The 21402-nt window shown below is 42.4% G+C and overlaps 2 protein-coding genes and 2 long non-coding RNA genes across 8 annotated transcripts; 2 read left to right on the top strand and 2 right to left on the bottom strand.

Annotated features, from left to right (window-relative positions):
* Positions 1-405: 405 nt before the first annotated feature.
* Positions 406-7296, top strand: LOC107224275 (long-chain fatty acid transport protein 4). Of its 2 annotated transcripts, none has more exons than XM_046733502.1 (13): positions 406-841; positions 2493-2643; positions 2930-3170; positions 3279-3522; positions 3673-3874; positions 4079-4358; positions 4466-4609; positions 4819-4956; positions 5051-5208; positions 5299-5452; positions 5684-5739; positions 5830-5928; positions 6207-7296. In XM_046733502.1, the coding sequence occupies exons 1-12, from the start codon at positions 720-722 to the stop codon at positions 5926-5928; spliced, it is 1989 nt and encodes a 662-aa protein (XP_046589458.1). In that variant the 5' UTR covers positions 406-719; the 3' UTR covers positions 6207-7296. The 2 variants fall into 2 exon arrangements, with proteins under 2 accessions (XP_046589458.1, XP_015519754.1); XM_015664268.2 differs by having other exon boundaries at positions 441-841; positions 4166-4358.
* LOC124293261 lies at positions 6272-9131 on the bottom strand. Its single transcript, XR_006903173.1, has 2 exons — positions 8622-9131; positions 6272-8545 (listed from the first exon to the last, which is right to left on the bottom strand). It is a non-coding gene; the product is annotated as an uncharacterized LOC124293261 (long non-coding RNA).
* A 156-nt stretch (positions 9132-9287) lies between these two features.
* LOC107224273 (5-oxoprolinase) lies at positions 9288-20135 on the top strand. 4 transcript variants are annotated; one of them, XM_015664266.2, is made up of 21 exons: positions 9300-9765; positions 11211-11469; positions 14325-14510; positions 14580-14824; positions 14901-15063; positions 15142-15227; positions 15508-15709; positions 15798-16058; positions 16131-16464; positions 16548-16761; positions 16865-17003; positions 17090-17367; positions 17463-17610; positions 17679-17791; positions 17871-17976; positions 18069-18236; positions 18330-18574; positions 18664-18775; positions 18883-19107; positions 19278-19619; positions 19683-20135. In XM_015664266.2, the coding sequence occupies exons 2-21, from the start codon at positions 11302-11304 to the stop codon at positions 19830-19832; spliced, it is 3885 nt and encodes a 1294-aa protein (XP_015519752.2). In that variant the 5' UTR covers positions 9300-9765; positions 11211-11301; the 3' UTR covers positions 19833-20135. The 4 variants fall into 4 exon arrangements, with proteins under 4 accessions (XP_046589457.1, XP_015519752.2, XP_015519753.2 ...); XM_015664267.2 differs by lacking the exon at positions 9300-9765 and having other exon boundaries at positions 11418-11552; XM_046733498.1 differs by lacking the exon at positions 9300-9765 and having other exon boundaries at positions 11418-11552; positions 14566-14824.
* LOC124293260 lies at positions 10361-13080 on the bottom strand. The gene is made up of 2 exons (XR_006903172.1): positions 12956-13080; positions 10361-11504 (listed from the first exon to the last, which is right to left on the bottom strand). It is a non-coding gene; the product is annotated as an uncharacterized LOC124293260 (long non-coding RNA).
* Positions 20136-21402: the final 1267 nt, after the last annotated feature.

The following is a 21402-nucleotide window of genomic DNA, read 5'->3' as shown; positions in this document are numbered from 1 at the left end:
TATACACACCGAGGAAAAGAAACGAAGAACGCTTAGGTATTAGGCAGAAGAATTTGTAATTAAAAAGAATTTTTTTTCCACCCTCGGATGAACGTGAAAGATTGCAAATTCGGCAGCGTAAAATTATCCGCTGGTTGTATATCCGATGTCAGCTTGTTATTGGCCGCGGAGTAAGTAATACATAGTTATACGTACCTACATACTTACAAAGTAGTCCCTGTGTATGTGCCGCGTGCATGCAGCGCGTCAGAGTGTAAGGATGAAGATAGGTGTACGTGTTACCCCGGCTCCGTTTGACAGCAGAAAATTGTCATATGAACGGCAATTGGCGTTCGTTCGTTCGTTCGCTCTTAGCGTTGGTGCAGGCAGCTTGTGTACGTATGTGGTCACGTGCACACGAATTCCTGGTTGAATGAGGGGCTATACGTGCAGGCAGGGAGCTTACGATCAGTTATCGTCGTGTTGTCGTCGCGGAGCGGAGTAGCTCAATGACAAAAGGACTGCTCGCGTAGTGATTCGTCGTTTAGTCGCAATTGTGCCGTTCTTTCCGACGCGTCGTTATTCCCTTAAAAAGTACTCGTCTCCCTCTGTTTCGTCCGCGGGAGTGATTTTGGCCCGCGCGCCACCTCGCGATTTTTTTCTCAATATTAATTGCGCTCCACGCAGGTGCGATCTTGAGTTTTTTCCCTGGGACCGGGCCGACCGGAACCTCCTTCACAATGACGGAGCTTAATAAGCTTCTGTTATCCGTCGGGGCCGTGCTACTCGGAGGTTTCCTATTCACCGGAAATCGACGAAGAATGCTTTATATACTCTACAAAACTCTACCAAGGGATATTCTGTGAGTTTATGAATGTTAACACAAACCTCTTGACACTCGAGTCTTCTTGCGTACTCTATACCATATATATATATATATATATATATATGTATACATACTACATATATATATAGTATTATTATATGCGCCCGCCTCGACGCATCCGCGACGCTGGAATTTCGTGTGGCAGCCGTGGGGCATAATGTTATATTACACTCCAATGCAGAAATTTTATGCTTTCTTAATGTGTACGGGCCTCGGAGTTGCAACCTTGGTATTATAGGTACGTGAGTGTACTAACTTGGGTGAATATCAGTTACCGATAATAAATTATTATAGTCTACTTTAACTAACGAATAGCTGTTCGTACGTTCCGAAATTGAAAAAATTTGAAACCGTAAAGCAGCCCACGCGTATCTTGCACCGGCCTAGTTATATTTTTATCATTAGACCATTGTAGAAAATTGCTTAAACATCGGAGAAAATAAAAGCATTGATGAAGAAGCTGGAAGAGTATGAATATAAGGATGTGCTTCGGAGTACAATCAGACAATTCGAATCTATCCGTTTAGCAGACAAGCAAACAGAGTAGCATTAACTTCTGCTTTTCCGTTCGCCAGTATATTTCATCTTGAATTAGACACAAATGACTGCGCTGCTGCTGCTCTCAAGAATGGGGCTTGCAAGAGGATGAAACCGAGTTACCTAATAGCGACTCATTCGTCCCGCGAAGAGAAAGAAAATACAATTTGATTCCGACTTGGGTTCCACAATGTAACACGTGTTCAGCAGCGGGAAGATAAAAAGCATCAGTCACAGCGTTTCCTTTTCGCCGAATAAATTTAGTACCGGCACATTATTCGCCTGGAACATCATTTGACTTGACATAGTTTCATACTTCATTCGCGCTTGGATAATTCTAATGATAAATGCAGAGTTGAGGAGCTGCAGCGGCTTTCGGCGATGGCGACAGCGATGAATGAGAAGCGAAACGAAGTACCTAGCGTATGTACACGGTACTTGGATATATACCTACCCACATACGTGTGCAGCGTGTCTTTATATAGCAAATTCTCCAGTACAACATATGGCACGGTTAGAAGGGTCGTTACGGACGCCTCGCGCAGTGATATTAGTATGCACATAATTGATAAGTGTGACGCGGCTGTATGTGTTTTATCCGCGACATACGTGTGTGCCCGCATCCACTACCTTATCCCCCGCATAAAGTATCTTTCTCGTAAGAGTTACCACGCATCTACCCAATCGTAATTTGAATGGGCGTTGGAATTTAAAGTCCATTCAAATGATCTACACCGGAGAAGTAGTTCCGGAACTCTAGCTGCAAGCTCATACGGGAAAATTAAATCAAAGGGAAGCAGGTCTCGATGACGGGAATGTTTCAACATGTCCAAGGGAACATAATGAAACAAGTTGACGAGGAAACAATGAGGACTGATCAGCGTGATACATTCAATGATTCAATTCAACTTTCTGTGCGCTTGGCATTAGGTTTGGATATGCGGTTACGAAACATTGCATTAAGCTATCTACATTCGAAATAAATTTTCAGTACCCTGGATAAAGTAATAGAAGTATACGGGTGCCAGAACATATAACACAACCTTGTGGTACTTGCGAAATAGATGACAATGTTGAGATTCCGTTTCAGAGGTTCGTTCAGGTTTTTGCGGGTTAACATTCTGCTCTGGTGGTGGGAATCTCGGGGGTTCACCGTCGCCGAGGTTTTCGCGCGGCTCGCTACCGCGCATCCTGACCACGCCGCATTCGTTTTCGAAGACAAGGAATGGACTTACCAACAGGTAATGAACTATTAAACGATTTCCACGAGTATAGAAGATAGGTATACGGTAACATCGGGGAATTCATTCACGACATTCACCGTACTCTGATAATTGATTTGTGTCAAGCTCGTCGCTGCTTCATGCTGATTTTTGACAGCCTACATGAACAATAAATTGGTACTATGGTTTCCCAGCATGCTGTGAATTACTGCAGTTCTCTACATTATGTACGAGTGAAACTTACACGTTGTGGGACAGTACCAGACTTTCCTTTGCTTTGATGGATCCCTTTGCCACGTTTCAGCTCGAGGAGTTCAGCAACCGGGTGGCGCGGTTTTTCCGTTCCAGACAGGGACTGGCCCGTGGTGATAGCATCGCTTTGATAATGGACAGCCGACCCGAGTACGTAGGTTTCTGGCTTGGACTGAGCAAAGTGGGCCTCGTTGCTGCCCTCGTCAACACGAATCTGCGTCACGAGGTCCTTATCCACAGCATCCGGGCAGCTGACTGTAAGGCAGTGATCTTTGGCTCGGAGCTTGCAGACGGTGAGGCAATGCTTCGTGAGATGAACCAATGAGCTCAGCACAATGTGCTTGCCCAGTTTCTCTGAGGGGTGAAAATTACGGTGATCAATTTGAGTCTCGTCGTTACAGCCGTCAATGAGGTCAAGGATGGGATTTCCGGGCTGACGCTTTATCGGTGGCCGGATGTTCCTACTTCGGTGCGGACGTCATTGCCGGCGTCGATCGATCTTAGTATCGAATTTTCTAAAATATCAGGCGACAAGCTCTCCGCTGATGGAACGCAGGTCAAATGTAGTCCCCGGGACAAGCTGATATATATTTACACCTCGGGAACAACTGGAATGCCAAAAGCCGCTGTTATCACGAACCTCAGGTATCCAGTAGAATTCGTTTCAAGTTACACAAATTACTAATCACACATTATGAAACCTATTCGACGCGCTCGTTACATTCAACTGCAAAGCATATTCCGATGTCGAATAAATATTCTCTTCGACTTACACTTTCGCTGCTATTGTCGTAGGTACATGTTGATGTCCTGTGGCGTCCATTCGATGCTTGGACTTCGGACGACTGATCGCATTTACGACGCGCTTCCACTTTACCATACCGCTGGTGGTATTGTCGGTGCGGGTCAGGCGCTTTTGCGTGGAATCACTGTCGTTCTTCGCCGTCGATTCAGCGCTTCCAAATTCTGGCCTGACTGTGTGCACTACGAGTGCACGGTAAGACATCTTGTCTGGGTATTTTGGCGATATGAAGAACAGAATATCGGATACTTAATTCCCATGCAACTTTGCTCTTCATCATTGTCGTCTTTATTCTCCAACGAACTTTAAGGATATTGATTAACAGTGGCTCGAAATTCATAGTGAAATTAATTTATCGATGTATTTCAATGTAAAATTTTTATAACATTCTTCGCTTAGGTTGAGCTTCGATATAAAAATACTAACGATTTCTCACGGCGTTCTCGAAGAGATTGGCTCATGTTTGTTGCGGTTTTATCGCTACAGGTGGCACAGTATATAGGAGAAATATGCCGCTATCTTCTGGCCATTCCTCCGAGTTCTACGGACACTTCCCATTCGGTACGGCTCATGTTTGGCAACGGACTTAAGGCCCAAATATGGGGGCCCTTTGTAGAGAGATTTCGCGTCAAACAGATAGGAGAGTTTTACGGCGCCACAGAAGGAAACTCGAATCTTGGTAGGTTGAAATACACCTGCACTTTCTTTTTCTGTCCGCCTAATGTTAAAATGAATGTTAAACGATTAGGGTAAAATACGTATTGACGATGCTTCGTTATTTCACAGTCAATATTGACAGCCGCGTCGGTTCCGTGGGTTTCGTGCCCAGGTACGCTGGAGCACTTTATCCCGTTGCGTTGCTTCGAGTGGATGAGGAAACTGGCGAACCTCTGCGCGGTCCCGACGGCTTCTGCATCCCCTGTCAGCCAGGTAAATCACGTCGTTCTGTACTCACTTAAGGCGTATAAAGCCGGAAGATGGTCTGATATCATCCCCTTATACGCTCGTATACAGACTCATATCCAGTGCAGTAAAAGTGTGTTTATACAAAGAACATTACTGTTTGTCACAGACAAAATGGAACACGACGGAGTTTGAAAGAGAGATTTTAACGTCTTCATGTCTCCTTCCTATTATAGGCGAGGCTGGGGTCTTCGTCGGTAAAATAAACCCGAAGAAGGCGGTGAATGACTTCAGTGGTTACGTTGACAAGAAAGCTTCCGAGAAGAAGATCATTCTTGATGTATTTAAGAAGGGTGATCGAGTATTCAATTCTGGTTGGTTTTCTATGCGAGTCTAAACTCTAACGTCGGGAGTAAAACAAACCTGCTTCTTTCACGGAGACGAAACTTTATTCCGTTTTTTCCTCAGGTGATATTTTGGTGATGGATGACTTTGGGTATTTCTACTTCAAAGACAGAACTGGAGATACTTTTAGATGGCGTGGAGAAAACGTCGCGACCTCGGAGGTCGAGGCCGTCATCAGTAACGTAGTTGGTCTTAGGGACGCCGCCGTCTACGGAGTCGAGGTAAATATTTGTCCAACTATGATACTATTTTTTTAGTTAACAGTCAATGTACGTATGTATAGAATTTAAAATGAACGGGATATTGTTAAGGTACCTGGGACCGAGGGTAAAGCTGGAATGGCCGCTATCTATGACCCCGAGCGCTCGCTGAACCTTAACAAGTTTGCGGAAGCCGTGAAACACGCCTTGCCAGCCTATGCACGACCCCTCTTCATCCGCATTCTAACCGAGTTTTCAATAACGGGTAACAGAGAGGCTGGAAAAGCTTCTGAATTATATAATTTATTACCACTTGCTCGGGTGAATTATTGCTTTTCCTTCATCGTTATTTTGTTTTCTTTTCTTGTTATTCTTTTCTAGAAGTGTCGTGTTCGTACTAGAACATTAAGAAACATTATCATCGGTACTCCAAACCCCTGTACTAAATGTCATTAACGTCTTTTTCTGTTCTCTCTCTCTCGCTCTCTCTCCGCAGGGACTTTCAAGATAAAGAAGCGGGACTTGCAGCTCGAGGCTTTCGATGTTAAAAAGGTAATTAATTAATTCTTTTCTTGGTTATAGCTGCCCGTCGATCACGTCAATGATCTTTATTATTTTCAATGTCTGTATGTCGGTCAACAGATCAACGATCCTGTATACTTTTTGGACAAAACTGGGTTCTACGTTAGACTCACAGAGCAGCTTTACACCGACATCGTGGAGCAAAGAGTTCGATTATAGGTAAGCCATGCAAGGTTTTCAAGCGATGTAACGAATACCTGTGTGTATAAAATTTCTGTGGTTTGATCTGAGAAATAAAAAATAATGACTGTCATACATTTTTTTTTTTTTAAAGTAGAGACGTGTTTTCTTCATTTCATGCTTGCGATTATGTTATAGACAGTAGAACTTTGATATTTGAATGATATACCGATTGGATTGATTCGCTAAGAAGTGGTGCAACAAAAATTGAGAGTTTGATGGTATTCTTTCTTGTACATATAAGTTGTTTTTTATAGGTAGGATATCTTCGACTCTTTCAATCAAGGACATATCAGTCAACGGCCATTTTTCGCTGCATGAATACAAGTAAAAACTTACCAGTTATACTTTCTCGAGTTTTTGTTATGAACTGGTATTATAGTGTCACTCGCCTGCCCCTGGTGGCAACCAAATAGTGAAATTCTTGAATCGAGTACTAGTGGATTAAATTTAATTTCTTTTGATTCAAGGCCTTACCGAAAAAATTCATGTCTTCAGCCAAGAGTGGCATTTGGCACGAAGCTTGAGAATGTACACGAGCCATTTTCCTACGACTACACTGTTTCATATCATTTAGTCCGTACTTTGCATACTACTCAGTATGCGTATACAATACATTAGTACCATTGTAGCGTTCACGTCACGCTACACGTTCCATTTGTATTTTCTATTTTATATGTATATATTTGACGTGTTCAATATAAAACCTCGCACGTTACGTTGTCGTTCTTGTAGGTTAGATAGGTCAAGTAATGCTAAGTTAGGTTGGCTTTGGACAGACTCAACTCCGGTCACATTCCGTCTTCGGCGGTTGTGTTAGCCGTCTTGTGTCTTTGTCAAGCTTGCGGATTGTTGACTGGCTCTGTCGTTCTCCTGCTAGACTTTCGTTCTGTCTGGTAGCGCAGATTATTTCATTACCAGTAAAGATGGTGCCAAGTTTTCTCGGGAGTAGCGGGCTCCTTTTTAGATCATCTTGTATGTAGAGTTCTACTCTAACATAATTATTATAGTAAAGCTATCATTCGTAGGTAGTTAGAGTATTCAGGCTGAAACATTATCCAGTCTGGAGGAACTGTTAATTCACGCATTTTGATGGTCAGCTTGCTTGGAAATAATTTTATACAAACACGTATAAAATAAAGAACAATATGTCTGATTTTTGTCACACGTTGTTGGATTATATACCGTACCATATACCTATGTAATTATATTGTAATATAGATTATGATAGTATACATACATCTGTTGTATATCTGTACAAGCAAAGATTTAAGTTATTCCTATAATTGTTTAAAATCTCATGTTGCATTCTGTTCGTAGTGAATAAAATGTTTTGAAATTTCAAAAGATCGTCATTCGTAAATCCTGCGGTGTAACCACTATCCGCATATTACAATGTAAACAAATATACTTTAACATATTGAGACAATACAAATTGTCCAGTCGTTTCCAGCCTCCGAACAACTACCCAAAAAAAAAAACCCGTATGATCAACAGCCGTAATGACCCCCAACTCACCTGTCGGTCAAGTCTCCATAAGAATCGATAGGTCAGCGGAACCATGCTTTATGACCTCTCGGGTATCGCCGGTCACCGACGATTAGAACCTCCCGTTGGACAACACGGGATCGGGATATATATGTATATGATGAAGCGTCGGTACGAGGGATCATTATCATTACCACTAAGCCTGCGATTAACTCGCCATATAAGCACTTTGTATTATTCTAAAATTATTAATTCGTTATTGTATTATTCATTAATTTTAATTGCACAAATTCCTCAAAGTAGCTGATAGAGTAACACATTATGTTTAATAAAATTAAGTGTGCTGTTCAATAGTCTAACTGAAAATTGTCATCGACCTTACGTTGCCCGCCAGAACCAGAGATTGTGAGTAAAGAAAGAATATTCAATTGGCCGAGCTTGTACTTTAGTTAAAAACTTTCGCTAATACACCCGTGAGGAAGTGAGTACATTAAATTAAAGCAACGGTTTAATTTGCACCGGGGAGCGGACATTCCTCAGCTGGAAGACCGCCACAATTGTTAGATTGGGTTCCCTTTTTCATTAGAGGTCAGAGCATCGCGAATTTGAATCCGCCAAATTCGCGTTGGGTCTGACGAAATACCCTTTTATTATGGAAAGATAAATGGGCATTTGTCTCAATATACGTATAATACATTCCACCGTTATTCATTGTAATAACCGCCGGAAATCAGTTCTAGGTATATAATTATGAAAGCTTATCATGTTTTAGCATAATTATAAGAATGGGTTCCGCGAACGAATGATAACGCGGCGTATTGGTATTTTAGAGACCATTTGGTTTATTTGTTATTCTTATTAGATTTGAGCATTTTTCCTTTCGAGCCGCATCTTATATAAGTTCTGACGCGTCCTCATTTCGGGACGCACCATTGATGTCGGCCTCCGAGTGTGGTTTGCGTAATATACCACAATGATGATATGAAAAAACCGCGGAAGAGAAACGCGGTACGCGTGTGTCCATCGTAACTAAGGCACAACTGCCAATCCACTTGTACGCCTAGAAGTGGTACATGTTCTTCTGTTCATGCCAACCAGCTACTTCATGCTTCAATAATTATCATGGCTCGATTATAAATCATTTAAAAACACTGGATATTTATACTGACAAAGTATACACGTACAAATATCAACCATTACATGCAGCTATTTTTCCGTTACATTGCAATTTGGTGGCAGAATTGACTAATCCGAATGTTTCACAAGTACCATCGAATGACGACTAATTCAATGTGCAAAAAACGTGGGTTGTGTGGATAGAACAAGACGTTTCCTACCCAAATTAGATATTTTGGATATTCGTCACATCAGTCAGTATCAATTGTTTACAAATTGTTCCACAAGACAACCAATTTGATGTACATGTTCTAGGGATGCTCAATGCAAGTTACTGTAGGATTAATTTATCACATTTGTTAACGTTAAGTAGCTGGACGCAATTTGCACTGTACTGATCATTCTCTTGGATATTCACAACAACCGATGTTTGATAAGAAATGAATAACACAATTATATCGAAGATTACAAGATGACATGCGAACAACCAATTCTTTTTTTTTTTGAGCGGGAAGCTACGTCACGTCAAACACGGTTTGTACACAGGATGATACCACGTACCAGCAGCGCCAACGAGACTGTACTCCAACTGTACTCTAACTCTGCTGTAACTGACATCGAACCGAACGAACCCGGTTAATAATTAGTTAATTTTACCGACGTTGTCGTGCGACGTCGACATCACATGGCCAGGGAAGAGCTCAAGGCACGTTAGAGTGAAAGCTCGACGGTTATCGCAGCAAAGAGATTGTTCTCGCTCTCGTCGGTTGCGTGTTACAAGATACAACATGCGTACCAACCGACTCGCATTCCAAGTTTCCAACACGAATATAGGCGAGTTCGGTGAATCGAGGTGCCGCGAATCGCGCATGGTACCGTATTATAGATAGACGAATGCTACCGCGGCAAGAAATCAGTATCAGTTGTAACCGAGCAAGCGAGCCAGCGAGCGCGTGTGACCCACATGAAGGCGTTGCGCACAAGTCGCTTCTTCTGGTAAACGGCCGTCGTTCGCTCTGTCCTCTGTTTACCGTCTTCCACACAGAGATGTTTACTCGGACGGTACAAAGGGCTGATTGAGTGATAACACCCTGCACCTACTCAGGCGTCGTCCACAACACTTCCAACTCTTGCCAACTTTATTTATTTACCGTCAAGTATTTTGCTGATATCACGCAGCGTAGGAGCCGCTTTTGTGTAGTGTGATCAGATGTAAGTTTTTTCTTATCATTTACAACTTACATCAAAAACGTGTGGTTTATTTATATCCGTTATCTTATACCTTCGGTGTGAGGTCAAGATTTTAGTTTCACGCACAGGCGTCACTTAACAATACAGTGTTATGTGATATATATTATTATTATATAATTCAATGTAACATCTGCGTCACTGTTGAGCTTTATCGTTTGCTATAGGACTATTTCTGATAGTGCTGTAGAGCCTAGACATGAATGTCATCACCCACGTGGATGTAGGAACCATCCTTGGTTCACCGCTCAGTTGTCCACTCTCTTGATCAATTTTTTAATCTTGTGTCACTATCAGTCGTCTCATTGTACGATTCAAGGAATTGCTGTCAAGAAGTCGTATTTACTATATTAAGCTTGTAGAATCAAGTGGCACAATCACAAATGGGTCGTCCCATCACGTAGATCATTATGTCATATGTATGTTTTGAGTACATATAGTTATATTATTTTGTATCCGTATCACAGCAATATTTTATTTTACATTTTCATATTTTCGTCACTTGTCATGTATCGACTGCATCAATTTCGAGTTGCGATATAGATCAATTTTTTGTAAATTTCAACTGAATTCGATTTTCAACTATTCGTGGTGCCGTACATCTCATTATCCAGCCCGTGAAAAGTTGCAAGGACACAAGTCTGTGCTGCTATTCAAATATTTAACAATTTGCGATAGATAACGCGGGAGGAAATGTTGAATTGTCTTCAATATCAGTTGTAAATCAAAATAAATGAATCAAGCGTAAATATAATAGTTACGTAACATTGCTTTCATACGTCTGTCAACTATCTGATAAATGCACGATCATTCACAATACAGCTGAGCTAATACCTAGTCTTTTATAGTGTTGTAACTCAGTGAAATCGATGATTTGCATCTGACGCATTAGCCTTGCGATGATTGGTAAAAATTTATCGATTTCAATGCACAGCTGATGCAACTGCAATACAAGAAGTGATTCAATGCTATTCTAATATCAGGGTGGGGGGGGGATCTCTGTTACCGCACAAAATTTCTATGCAATAATGCAATTCAGATTGGCTGGTTCACTACTTTTTCCAATTGAATTATGTAACGGCGAATAAATTACTAGTTATGATTTTTTAATCATCTAATTATTTTTCGACGGTTTGTCTTCAAGCTGCAAATTAGAATAATTTTTTAGTACACATTTCTAGTCAAAGTTTTGATGAATGTTATTTAGCCGAAAAAAGGAAAATCCGTATATGTATGAGTAAATATGGTTATTCATGAGCCAATTCGTTTCATAAGTTTTTACCGAAACTCTTTTATTGGCCGACACTGTTGAACTAACGAAACAACATATTGCTTTTTCAACGGTACCATTTAGCAATATGAATAACATTGACGATCGTTAATATTACCTAATTTATTACCCTACATAGCGGCTTGAGGTTGAGTAGTCGTGCAGTATTGCAAGATACTTATTGTGGAGCTCAGGGAGCATTGAGGAGGAAAAGCAGTCGAACCAGGATCATGGTCGTCGAGGATAAATTCGGGTTCGCCATTGATCGTGGCGGTACCTTCACCGACGTCTACGCGGAATGTCCGGGCGGGAAGGTTCGCGTGATGAAGCTCCTCTCGGTTGATCCCAGCAACTATGAGGACGCACCCCGCGAGGGAATCCGCAGAATCCTCGAGCAGGTCAGGATCCATTGCTCTCACGGCTGTGACCAATTCTGTTGGGATTGAATTCCAAACTTGTGATGCAGAGGATGCCGATTCATGTACAGCTATTACAAGTCTATTAATAATTTACACTTTGTCAAGTTATTATCGTTCGTTAGTGGTGCCAGATCGCATTTTGTGGGAATTTATTTTTGTAGCACTTGAATTCATTGAGCGCCATGCTTGGTACGGGTTTCATCGGGATATTGGATGATTGAATTGAACGAACGCGTGGGAGGCTTAATTACACATGTTGTAACGATTTAATGTGGCAATAAGTGTACGCTGACCGGAGTGATAGAGATAATGTTTTGGTTTTTCCCAGATTACGTCGTAATGTCATTTGGTAATGATTTCCTAAGTTTAGAAGCTCCGCGATTCTTACAATCAGTCTCGTCAGTTTTGATGCTTAGGAACGTTTTCTGGAAATTATATTCCTAATTTTTTTCTTCCCCTCTCAGCACCAATGCAAATACTTATAATTCTTGTAATGATCTGCAATTCTTCTACATCTACTTCTACAAAAGACGAGTTCAATTTTACCTACGAAGATGTGTTAATTAAATATCTGAGTCTGTTACATAACGTACCTAATAGAAGGAGTGAAATCTCATGTAAATACCTGAGTAAATCTAGTCTAAGCTAGGCTTTTGGGTGGCTTTAAGATTCTCTGAGAGTGTTTTCAATCATTTTTGAAGTCGCAACATCATCTTAGAATGTACAATACTATGATCAATCAGTAGAGCAGCCATTTGGCAAATGACCATTTTCAATTTCTTCTCTGTTTTACTATTTATTTTTAATCTCATGTTTCTTTGTTTCCCGTTGAAAATTAAAGTTTCGAAATTTTTCCTTGATCACAACGTTTCTTTGACGATTCTTATGTATTGTTTCAAAAGTATAATGATACCCCTTTTGGAACGCTTTGAGACCTAATTAGTAAATTCGAAAAGATACTATTCTTCGTACATAACATTGAGACACTTGCATGAAAATCTGAGAATCTACCAAGATATTTTACACAATCTCAATAGAAAGGTGCCAATTTTTTAATTTATCAGATATTTCATTTCATATTTTTTCTCTTTTTTCCGTGGTTATTGCACCAAGACAAACTGAGTGTATTTGTCGTCTCAAACGAATATCACTGTTTTAAGAAACTCCTAAGAATCTGTCATAATCTTTCTACTTCCAGAGAATAGAAAAGAGAAAAATCAAACGTGGCGTTATTGCCTCAAGTATAGAAAACGAATCAACACAGACATATTTCTAAGTACTGCCGAGTTCCGTAAATGCACGAACAAAGTTAGTAAAGCTTGATTTTTACGTGTTTGGCCTTGCTTGCATTTATTGACAACCAGACTGTTGACTACGACACCACAATGCACTACACCTCTACTTTTGCTGTGCAATACCAATGTCCTTCCGCTCAACTTCTTATCTTTCGATCTTTTGAACTGACCAATTTTACAGAAAGTTTCAGCCCAGCTACTGCATTAGGCGCATGTTCGTTGCCCAGGCGAACAAGCGATACTTTCACATTCACATGCCGATACGATTCTCTCTCTTTCGAGGTCTTCGTCTCGACTGCCTGATTCTGCTTCTCTTCCTCCACGCTCCCTTATGCCTCCCCTTTACCTCTGTACCTTCGACAAACCTCCCGGAGGAAATCGATATGACGTCCCATCCCGACTGTAGGGGTTAGGCAGACCAACGGGTGTCAAGGACACTGTGGCTTCATTTACGTATTGCGTGTGAATGTGGATATGAGAACACCATGCACGATTATTCATATTTCGAACCGGACTTGGAAAATATCAATTTTTGATCAGATTTTTATTTCCAATAATTATCCACTTCCATTGATTTACCATTTTGTTAAGTTTTAACCAAGCCCAACTTCAACTAGAAGTTAGTTTACCCTGAACAGGAGTTCTTTCCTTTATGCACAAGTGCCTGATGGTTTGATCTGTTAGGCTATGTGTCTTGATCATATATTTTCTTTTTCCTGTTTGATAGAAATTCCAGTGAAACTTTAACTTCCTTCCTTCAATATCCAAAGTACCAAAATTCAGTAAACGACCAAAATAAGATTAGAAGGAATCAAAAACGATTCGATGCCATTGTTGGTTCATCGCTGAAAAATTCAACTTATATGTCACTTTTACATTATTAATAGATCGATCCTCTGGCAGATTTTTACGTATTTGTAGAGATCTTGTACTATTTTGGTAAAAATATGCCAGAGTACAAGATAGGTTACAATACTCGTATACTGGCATGTACGCACATTATAGCTCGGGAAGTTATTCCATCAAAATGCTTAATTATGCAATCGAACAGCAAAGTTTCCAGTTCATGTAAATTTAGTATGAGAGAATAGGAATGAGCGTGTATTCTACACAAAAATAATATTCATCCTTACACTCTCTGTGGTTTTTATGAAGTACCCATCAAGTGCGGATAAAATGTGGACCTATGTAGTGTGTTACTTGTAATTCGAATCCACATAATAATTTAAGAGTATTGTGAAAGTTGAATACAAGTCACGGAGACGAATGTCAAGGATATGTGTAATATCTTTCACGAGTCTGTTCGTGAGATTGTTTCAAATGGTTATCATGATACGTTTAATACATCATAGTAGCACATTACGAACAGTAATCGATTGTCTAGACGTTTGCAACGAAAAATGCCGCAAAAGTTTCAGGGGACTTGTCAGGTCTACCGTTGGTGAGAAGTTGTTTGATATCATCTAAAGTTATGGAGTTGTGAAATGATAAGGTACACCCTTCACGAATCAAGTATTTAAATATATGTACAATATGCAGGAAACGGGTGTCCCGATGGACGGCGCTGTTGACACATCGAAGATCGCGTGGATCCGGATGGGGACGACAGTAGCCACAAACGCCCTATTGGAGAGAAAGGGCGCGAGGATGGCGCTTCTGGTTAACGAAGGCTTCAAGGAGCTACTTTTCATCGGAAATCAGGCCCGGCCAAACATTTTTGATCTGGTATATATACAGCACTACTACATGCCCCGCTACTTGCAGAATCAACGTGAATTAGGAGTGGAATTGTAGGAGGTCGTGACGCCGGAGGTTCTCTATTCCGAGGTGGTTGAGGTGGGTTGTAGGGTGGTTCCGGCTCTGCCAGGAAAATGCCAACTGGGGGACGTGACCAGAGGTTGGAAACGCGTCAAGGGAACTACGGGCGAAGAATTTCTGGTAATGAAAGAACTTAACGAGCAGAAGCTCAAGAAGGACCTCGAAGGTTTGAAAAAAAAGGGGATCGAAAGTCTGGCTGTGGTCTTGGCGCACAGTTACTCGTAAGTTTAAATTTGTTGTCTGATTTTTAGATGAAGCATTTCGTTAGTAATTATGGATTAATATTTCATTTTACAGATACGCTGAGCATGAGATTCGCGTCGGTGAGCTTGCCAGTGAAATAGGTTTCACTGAAATATCTCTTTCACACGTTGTGATGCCTATGGCCAGAATTGTTCCCCGCGGATTCACTGCCGCAGCCGATGCTTACCTCACTCCTCACATAAAGACTTACTTGCAGGTACAATGCATAACGAAACGCTGCTCGTAACATATAGATTCTAAAATTACAATGCAACTTTTGATTCGTATTTGTTAGGGTTTCGCTTCTGGCTTCAAAAATAATTTGGAAGGAGTGAACGTCCTTTTTATGCAGAGTGACGGTGGACTGACACCGATGACGTCGTGAGTATTTGGATTCAAAGTACAATCCTTACCAATTATTCTCTGTTTGGTTCTGGCGCTTGGCACGATGCACATGATTCATTTTAAATATGGTTGGTGTTCGTTCTGAATCCTCAAGATGAGCGGCTTTCAGCTTTTGGATCTTTCCTTTACCTACCTATCAGTATTTTTCATTAGGCCAAGGTGGATGGTTCCAGTTATCACCCCACAAAACTTATTCTGATTTTTTTCTTTGCTCCCGATTCTAAACGAAAGGTTTTTCTTGACTTTTCTCTCGTAGCTTCAACGGGTCTCGAGCAATTCTTTCCGGTCCAGCTGGCGGGGTTGTTGGGTACGCAATGACGACGTACCAAAAAATAAGTGACCTTCCAGTGATCGGGTTCGACATGGGAGGGACGTCGACCGACGTCAGTCGATACGCTGGGGCCTTCGAACACGTCTACGAGAGCACCACTGCGGGAGTGACGATCCAGGCAGCGCAGGTAACAGTCACATCTGTGTATATCAAAATGACGAGTAAGTAATAATTGCCTAACAAACCGGATTACCGTCGACGCGTCCATGCTGCAGCTAGACGTCAATACAGTGGCAGCTGGAGGTGGTTCGATGTTGTTCTTCAGATCGGGACTCTTTGAAGTCGGGCCACAAAGTGCTGGCGCTCACCCCGGGCCTGCCTGCTACAAGAAAGGCGGTCCGCTCACGGTTACCGATGCCAATTTGGCGCTGGGACGCCTGCTGCCGGAATATTTCCCAAAGATCTTCGGGCCTAAAGAGAACGAGCCTCTTGACGAGGCTGTCACGGTGAAGGCATTCAAAGCCCTCACTGACGACGTAAGTTATTCTACCTTCGAAGCTTGTGTAAATAAGCGTTTTTCCATCACTGAAATCTCACAAATCCCGCAGATCAACACATTCCTGGCAAGGCAAGCCTGTTCCGGGACCAAAACTGAGGTGATGAGTGTTGAGGAGGTGGCGATGGGGTTTGTGAGGGTGGCAAACGAAGCGATGTGCCGTCCCATTCGGGCCCTCACCCAGGCCAAAGGCTACGATACATCGCGGCACGTTCTTGCCTGTTTTGGAGGTGCTGGAGGACAGCATGCTTGTGCCATAGCACGTTCCCTCGGTATGGGAACCGTTTTTGTTCACAAGTACGCTGGGATTTTATCCGCCTACGGAATGGCGCTGGCTGATGTGGTCGAGGAGGTCCAAGAACCCAGCGTTGAGGCGTATGAGGAAGGTCGTGTACATTTGGGTGCAATGTGAATGCAGCAGAACATTCCTAGAAATAGCAAAGTTCTAAGAATTATTAAATTGTTTCAGGGGAGGCCTTTAATCGATTGGACGAGCGATTCGAAGCTATGACGAAAAAGGTACGAGCACGACTAAGAGACCAAGGATTCCCGGAGACTTCCATTTTCACCGAGCCCTTCCTACACCTACGGTACGAAGGCACAGATTGTGCCCTCATGTGCACCCCGAAGACTGGGAAATCGGGAACAGCTCAGGGTGATTTTCTAGCTACATTTCTTGAGAGGTCAGTCCACAGCTGATTCATTTTTAATACATTGTTTGGCCGATGCGGCTTTTTGAAAACTAACTCAATAACACTTAAATTTTATGTAAATATATTTTTTGAGGTATCAGACAGAGTTCGGTTTTACGATGCCTGGTCGAAAGGTGTTCGTCGATGATATTAGAGTCCGTGGAGTGGGCAAAACAGTTGTTTCCGAAGAGTCAGCCCTACCGGATTCGTCTGGAATTCCTACGCCGGAAAAGGTAAATACGAAACGGTGAAAAGGAAAGATTTTCGTATGATAATTATACGACTATCTTGCTTTCATGTTGTCTGATTACTTAAATAGACTACCCGAGTGTACTTCGAGGGTGGGTATCAAGACACCAACGTCTATCAGCTGCACGCTCTGGCACCCGGACAGACTCTTTTTGGTCCCGCCATTATCATGGATGGCCTTGGTACTCTACTGATCGAACCGAATTGCTCGGCGGTCATCACGTCGCGCGGAGACACGATGATCAAGATTGGAGCTGCTCGTCGCAGCGAAGTTACACCAGAGCTAGATGCGATTCAGTTGAGCATTTTCTCCCACCGTTTTATGAGCATCGCTGAGCAAATGGGAAGGTTAGTATTTTCATCCAGAACTGATTATATAGCCGAGTTGAACTGGGCTAATAAGGGTTTTAGCTATCGGTGAGATACGCTATGTCTCGTTTCAGGATACTTCAGAGAACTGCGATATCGACGAACATCAAGGAACGTCTCGATTTTTCTTGTGCGGTATTCGGTCCGGATGGTGGTCTCGTCTCCAACGCTCCTCACATTCCGGTGCATCTTGGTGCTATGCAAGAGACTGTTCAATATCAGGTAAATGCTTGATCTTCAAGTTATCTTCTTCATAAAAGAAGCTACATTCAAGCTGTTCCTGTTTTCAGATAAAGGCGTTCGAGGGACGCTTCACTCCCGGTGACGTGATCCTGGCCAATCATCCATCCGCCGGTGGTTCTCATCTTCCAGATCTCACAGTCATCACGCCTGTCTTTCACGCGTGAGTAAATTTGTTCTCGATTAATAACGTGCAAATTACTATGTAAACTAAAGAATTTCAGCTACACATCCTTTTTTAGCGGCTCAGAGAATCCAGTATTTTTTGTAGCAAGTCGGGGTCATCACGCCGACATCGGAGGAATAACGCCCGGTTCGATGCCACCAAATTCTACTACTCTTCTTCAGGTAAGATCTATTTCCTTCCGGCGGTTCTTCCGCATCTCTAATTCTCGCTTTGCTCGACTCTTCATCTCACGTTCCTTCGTGCCTCTCCGCAGGAAGGTGCGACCTTTAAAAGTTTCTTGCTAGTTCACAAGGGGATCTTCAGAGAAAAGGAGTTGACTGAGAAACTGATGGAGCCTGGAAAGATTCCAGGCAGTTCAGGAACTCGGAACTTGGCTGACAATCTCAGTGATCTGAGGGCACAGATTGCAGCCAATCACAAGGTTTGTTATCTATCCCCAGTATAATGTCCAAACAGCTACTAACAGTACGTGTCACTGTTTGATCCGAGTTTTTCTTTTTGCTCTATTTCTCAGGGTACGCTTCTCGTAAACGAACTCATTGACATTTATGGGCTAGATGTGGTCCAGGCGTACATGGGGCACATTCAGAACTACGCCGAAGTCGCGGTTCGGGAAATGTTGAAGGAGGTCGGACTGAGGACACTACAGCAAACAGGAGCCACGACGCTCTTCGCCCATGACTATCTCGACGACGGTAGCGAGATACGACTCCACGTTGATATAGATGTGGAGCGTGGCGAGGCGCTCTTCGATTTCACGTGAGTTTTGTTTTTTACCCTCACAATATGTATATCTTTCTCACCACGAATCAAGACTATCCATGAACCCGGCACGCCTCTGTTGATAGCGGAACGGGTTACGAAGTATGGGGAAACTGCAACGCTCCACGAGCTATCACTCTCTCAGCGTTGATATACTGTTTGCGGAGTATCGTTGGACGAGACATGCCGCTGAATCAGGTAAGGTAGACTCTAAGCACGATAAAAGCAACGGTGACGTCAGCCATGGAAACTTGCGTTATTCAGAGTAAGCGACGACGTTGTCGGTGGTTGTCGGTTGATTTCAGGGCTGTCTGAAACCGGTGCGAGTTATCATCCCCAAGGGGTCCTTGCTCGATCCTTCCGAGGACGCGGCGGTAGTTGGTGGGAACGTCCTGACATCCCAACGCGTTGTCGACGTTGTACTCGCCGCCTTTAAGGCCTGCGCTGCCTCTCAGGGTTGCATGAACAACGTCACACTTGGGACCAAGAAATGGGGCTATTACGAAACCGTAGCTGGCGGCAGTGGAGCGGTGGGTGTAATCATTCGTTGCGGTTGTTTTTTCCGCCTTCGCAATTCTTTATAAAAATGTATTGCCACATTTCAGCCTATCGGTTACAGTCAATTTGCCGGTATGAGAACCTCGACTGTTTTCCTCACATTTGTTCTGATTTGTCTTCTTCGTTTTTCTCCTTATCAAAGGGGCCGACTTGGGATGGCCGAGGCGGAGTTCACTCGCACATGACGAACACGCGAATCACAGACCCGGAGATTTTGGAGCAGCGGTACCCACTTATCCTGAAGAAATTCACTTTGCGCGAGGGCACGGGGGGCTCCGGAGCTCACAGGGGTGGTGACGGAGTAATTCGAGAAATTCTCTTTAGGGCTCCGATGACGTTGTCCGTACTGACGGAGCGGCGGGTTCACAATCCGCCGGGTCTTGAGGGTGGACTTCCCGGTGCCCGTGGAAAGAACACTTTGAAGAAGGCTGACGGTCGCGGCATTAACCTCGGGCCGAAGACGGCAGTTCCCGTTTGCCCTGGGGTGAGTCACTCTGACACATCCCATCTGCAATTGTTTGTTATAATGTTTTTTCTCTTTTTAAAGGATATCTTCATCCTGGAAACACCAGGCGGCGGAGGCTACGGCGCGCCAAGTTCCAACGAGTTTTTAAATGGCGCTAAGAAGACTGCGACGGAAAAGTTTGTCGAACGTGGAAGCGTTTACGAGTACCGAAAGGCCCAAGAATCTGTCTAAATCCTGGTCGTGAACTGCAACCTACTCGCCTTCTTTCTATGGTGGCAATTCGGTTACTGATAATTGGTGATAATCTAAATGAAATTAGCCTTACCGCGGGACAATTTTGTAAATGTACTGTAACGCTAAATTCTGTTACCCGCGGAGGAGGACTTACCGTTGACACTTTGGCGCGATTCTCCACTTATTCAGAATATTAAACTATAAGAAAATCAATTATGTTGGGCGCCAGACGCGTTAGCGTCGATTTTCAAACAATAATACGAATCAATGAAAATAACACGAAACCGTACGAAAAATAAATAGAGAACCCGTTGCATGGCTGGCTAGGCTCAGGTACTCACACGAACTGGTAGAGTGGCGGTATTCAAGGCAGCTAACAATAATTACAGAATTAAAGAAAATACTGAAATAAAGAATAAACTCAAGTCAGGAAAAATGAACAGGTCAATCGATCATATATTGTCGGGAAGGTTACATGGTTGAGACAGGCAAATGAAATGGTATCGACAGCGGTAGTTAATAAAATAAGCAATCGTTGTTCACAAAGATCTCGGTAGACTAGAATTAAACGGTAGCTTTGAAACGAGAGACGGTAGTTAACAGAGAAAAATGAACGTAAATTAACGTAACGAAATTATTATTCTGTCAATTAGAAACGAGAGAACTTTACTGCGTAAACTAGAAATAATAACGGTTGTGTGCCCTTGTGACGGGCGACTCTGAAACGCCACGTTACAGTATGTATGGTATTTGCGTGTTTCCGTTTATATCGAGATTTTAAGGAAGCAAGGATGATTTTTAATGCGCCGGCATACATATATTCATCTATATTGTACTTTGTAAATAACAGCGATTAACGTTAGTCGTTTTGTTAAAATTAATAAAGCACAGAGTTTATTGGCTGTTGAGTAACATGATGAGTTAATAATTCACATTAACCGAAAGATTAATAATTAGCGTGAATAGTTAATAAATTGATATAAGGTAAGTGTACCAGTTATTGACATTTAGGCCCACTTATTGACTCTTTTACTTCCCAAATTATAAATTGACGGCACAAATTGTGAAGTTCTCGATGACTAAAACCAATTGCTGCAGGGTTAAATTCTACAAATTTATTTTTTGGCAATTTGAGAACTAAGGATCAAACCGACACAACCAAAAAAGGTCAATAATTGGGACAGGGTCAATAACTGGTACACTTACCTTAACCGGGCTCATTTCAATCGGCCTCGCTGTCGGTTCACAGTTGAACGCAGACGAACTCTTCATTCGAGAACACGAAGGTAACTGGCTAGACAAGAACTTCATGGTCAGATACATCTGGTTTGAGTCACTAGAGGCACTCGCGTTACTGATCCTTAATACTTACTTCACTAGTTTCTTTTATCGCCACGCTTCTTAGTAGTTAGGAAGAATATTGTTATGCTTGAAAGTTTTCATCCCCCGGGTTATGTTTTCTTATGATGACAACGGTGAAATTTACTTGGTTACCCTGCAAAATTTTCTTTTCTTTTTCTTCATTTCACCATCCATTAGCGAACTCATCCTCAGCTTTTGCAATGCT

Source organism: Neodiprion lecontei, chromosome 3, assembly GCF_021901455.1.
Source record: "Neodiprion lecontei isolate iyNeoLeco1 chromosome 3, iyNeoLeco1.1, whole genome shotgun sequence".
NCBI classification, from domain to species: domain Eukaryota; kingdom Metazoa; phylum Arthropoda; class Insecta; order Hymenoptera; family Diprionidae; genus Neodiprion; species Neodiprion lecontei.
The sequence above is the reverse complement of the archived record's forward strand: the minus strand, read 5'-3'. Positions and strand labels throughout refer to the sequence as shown.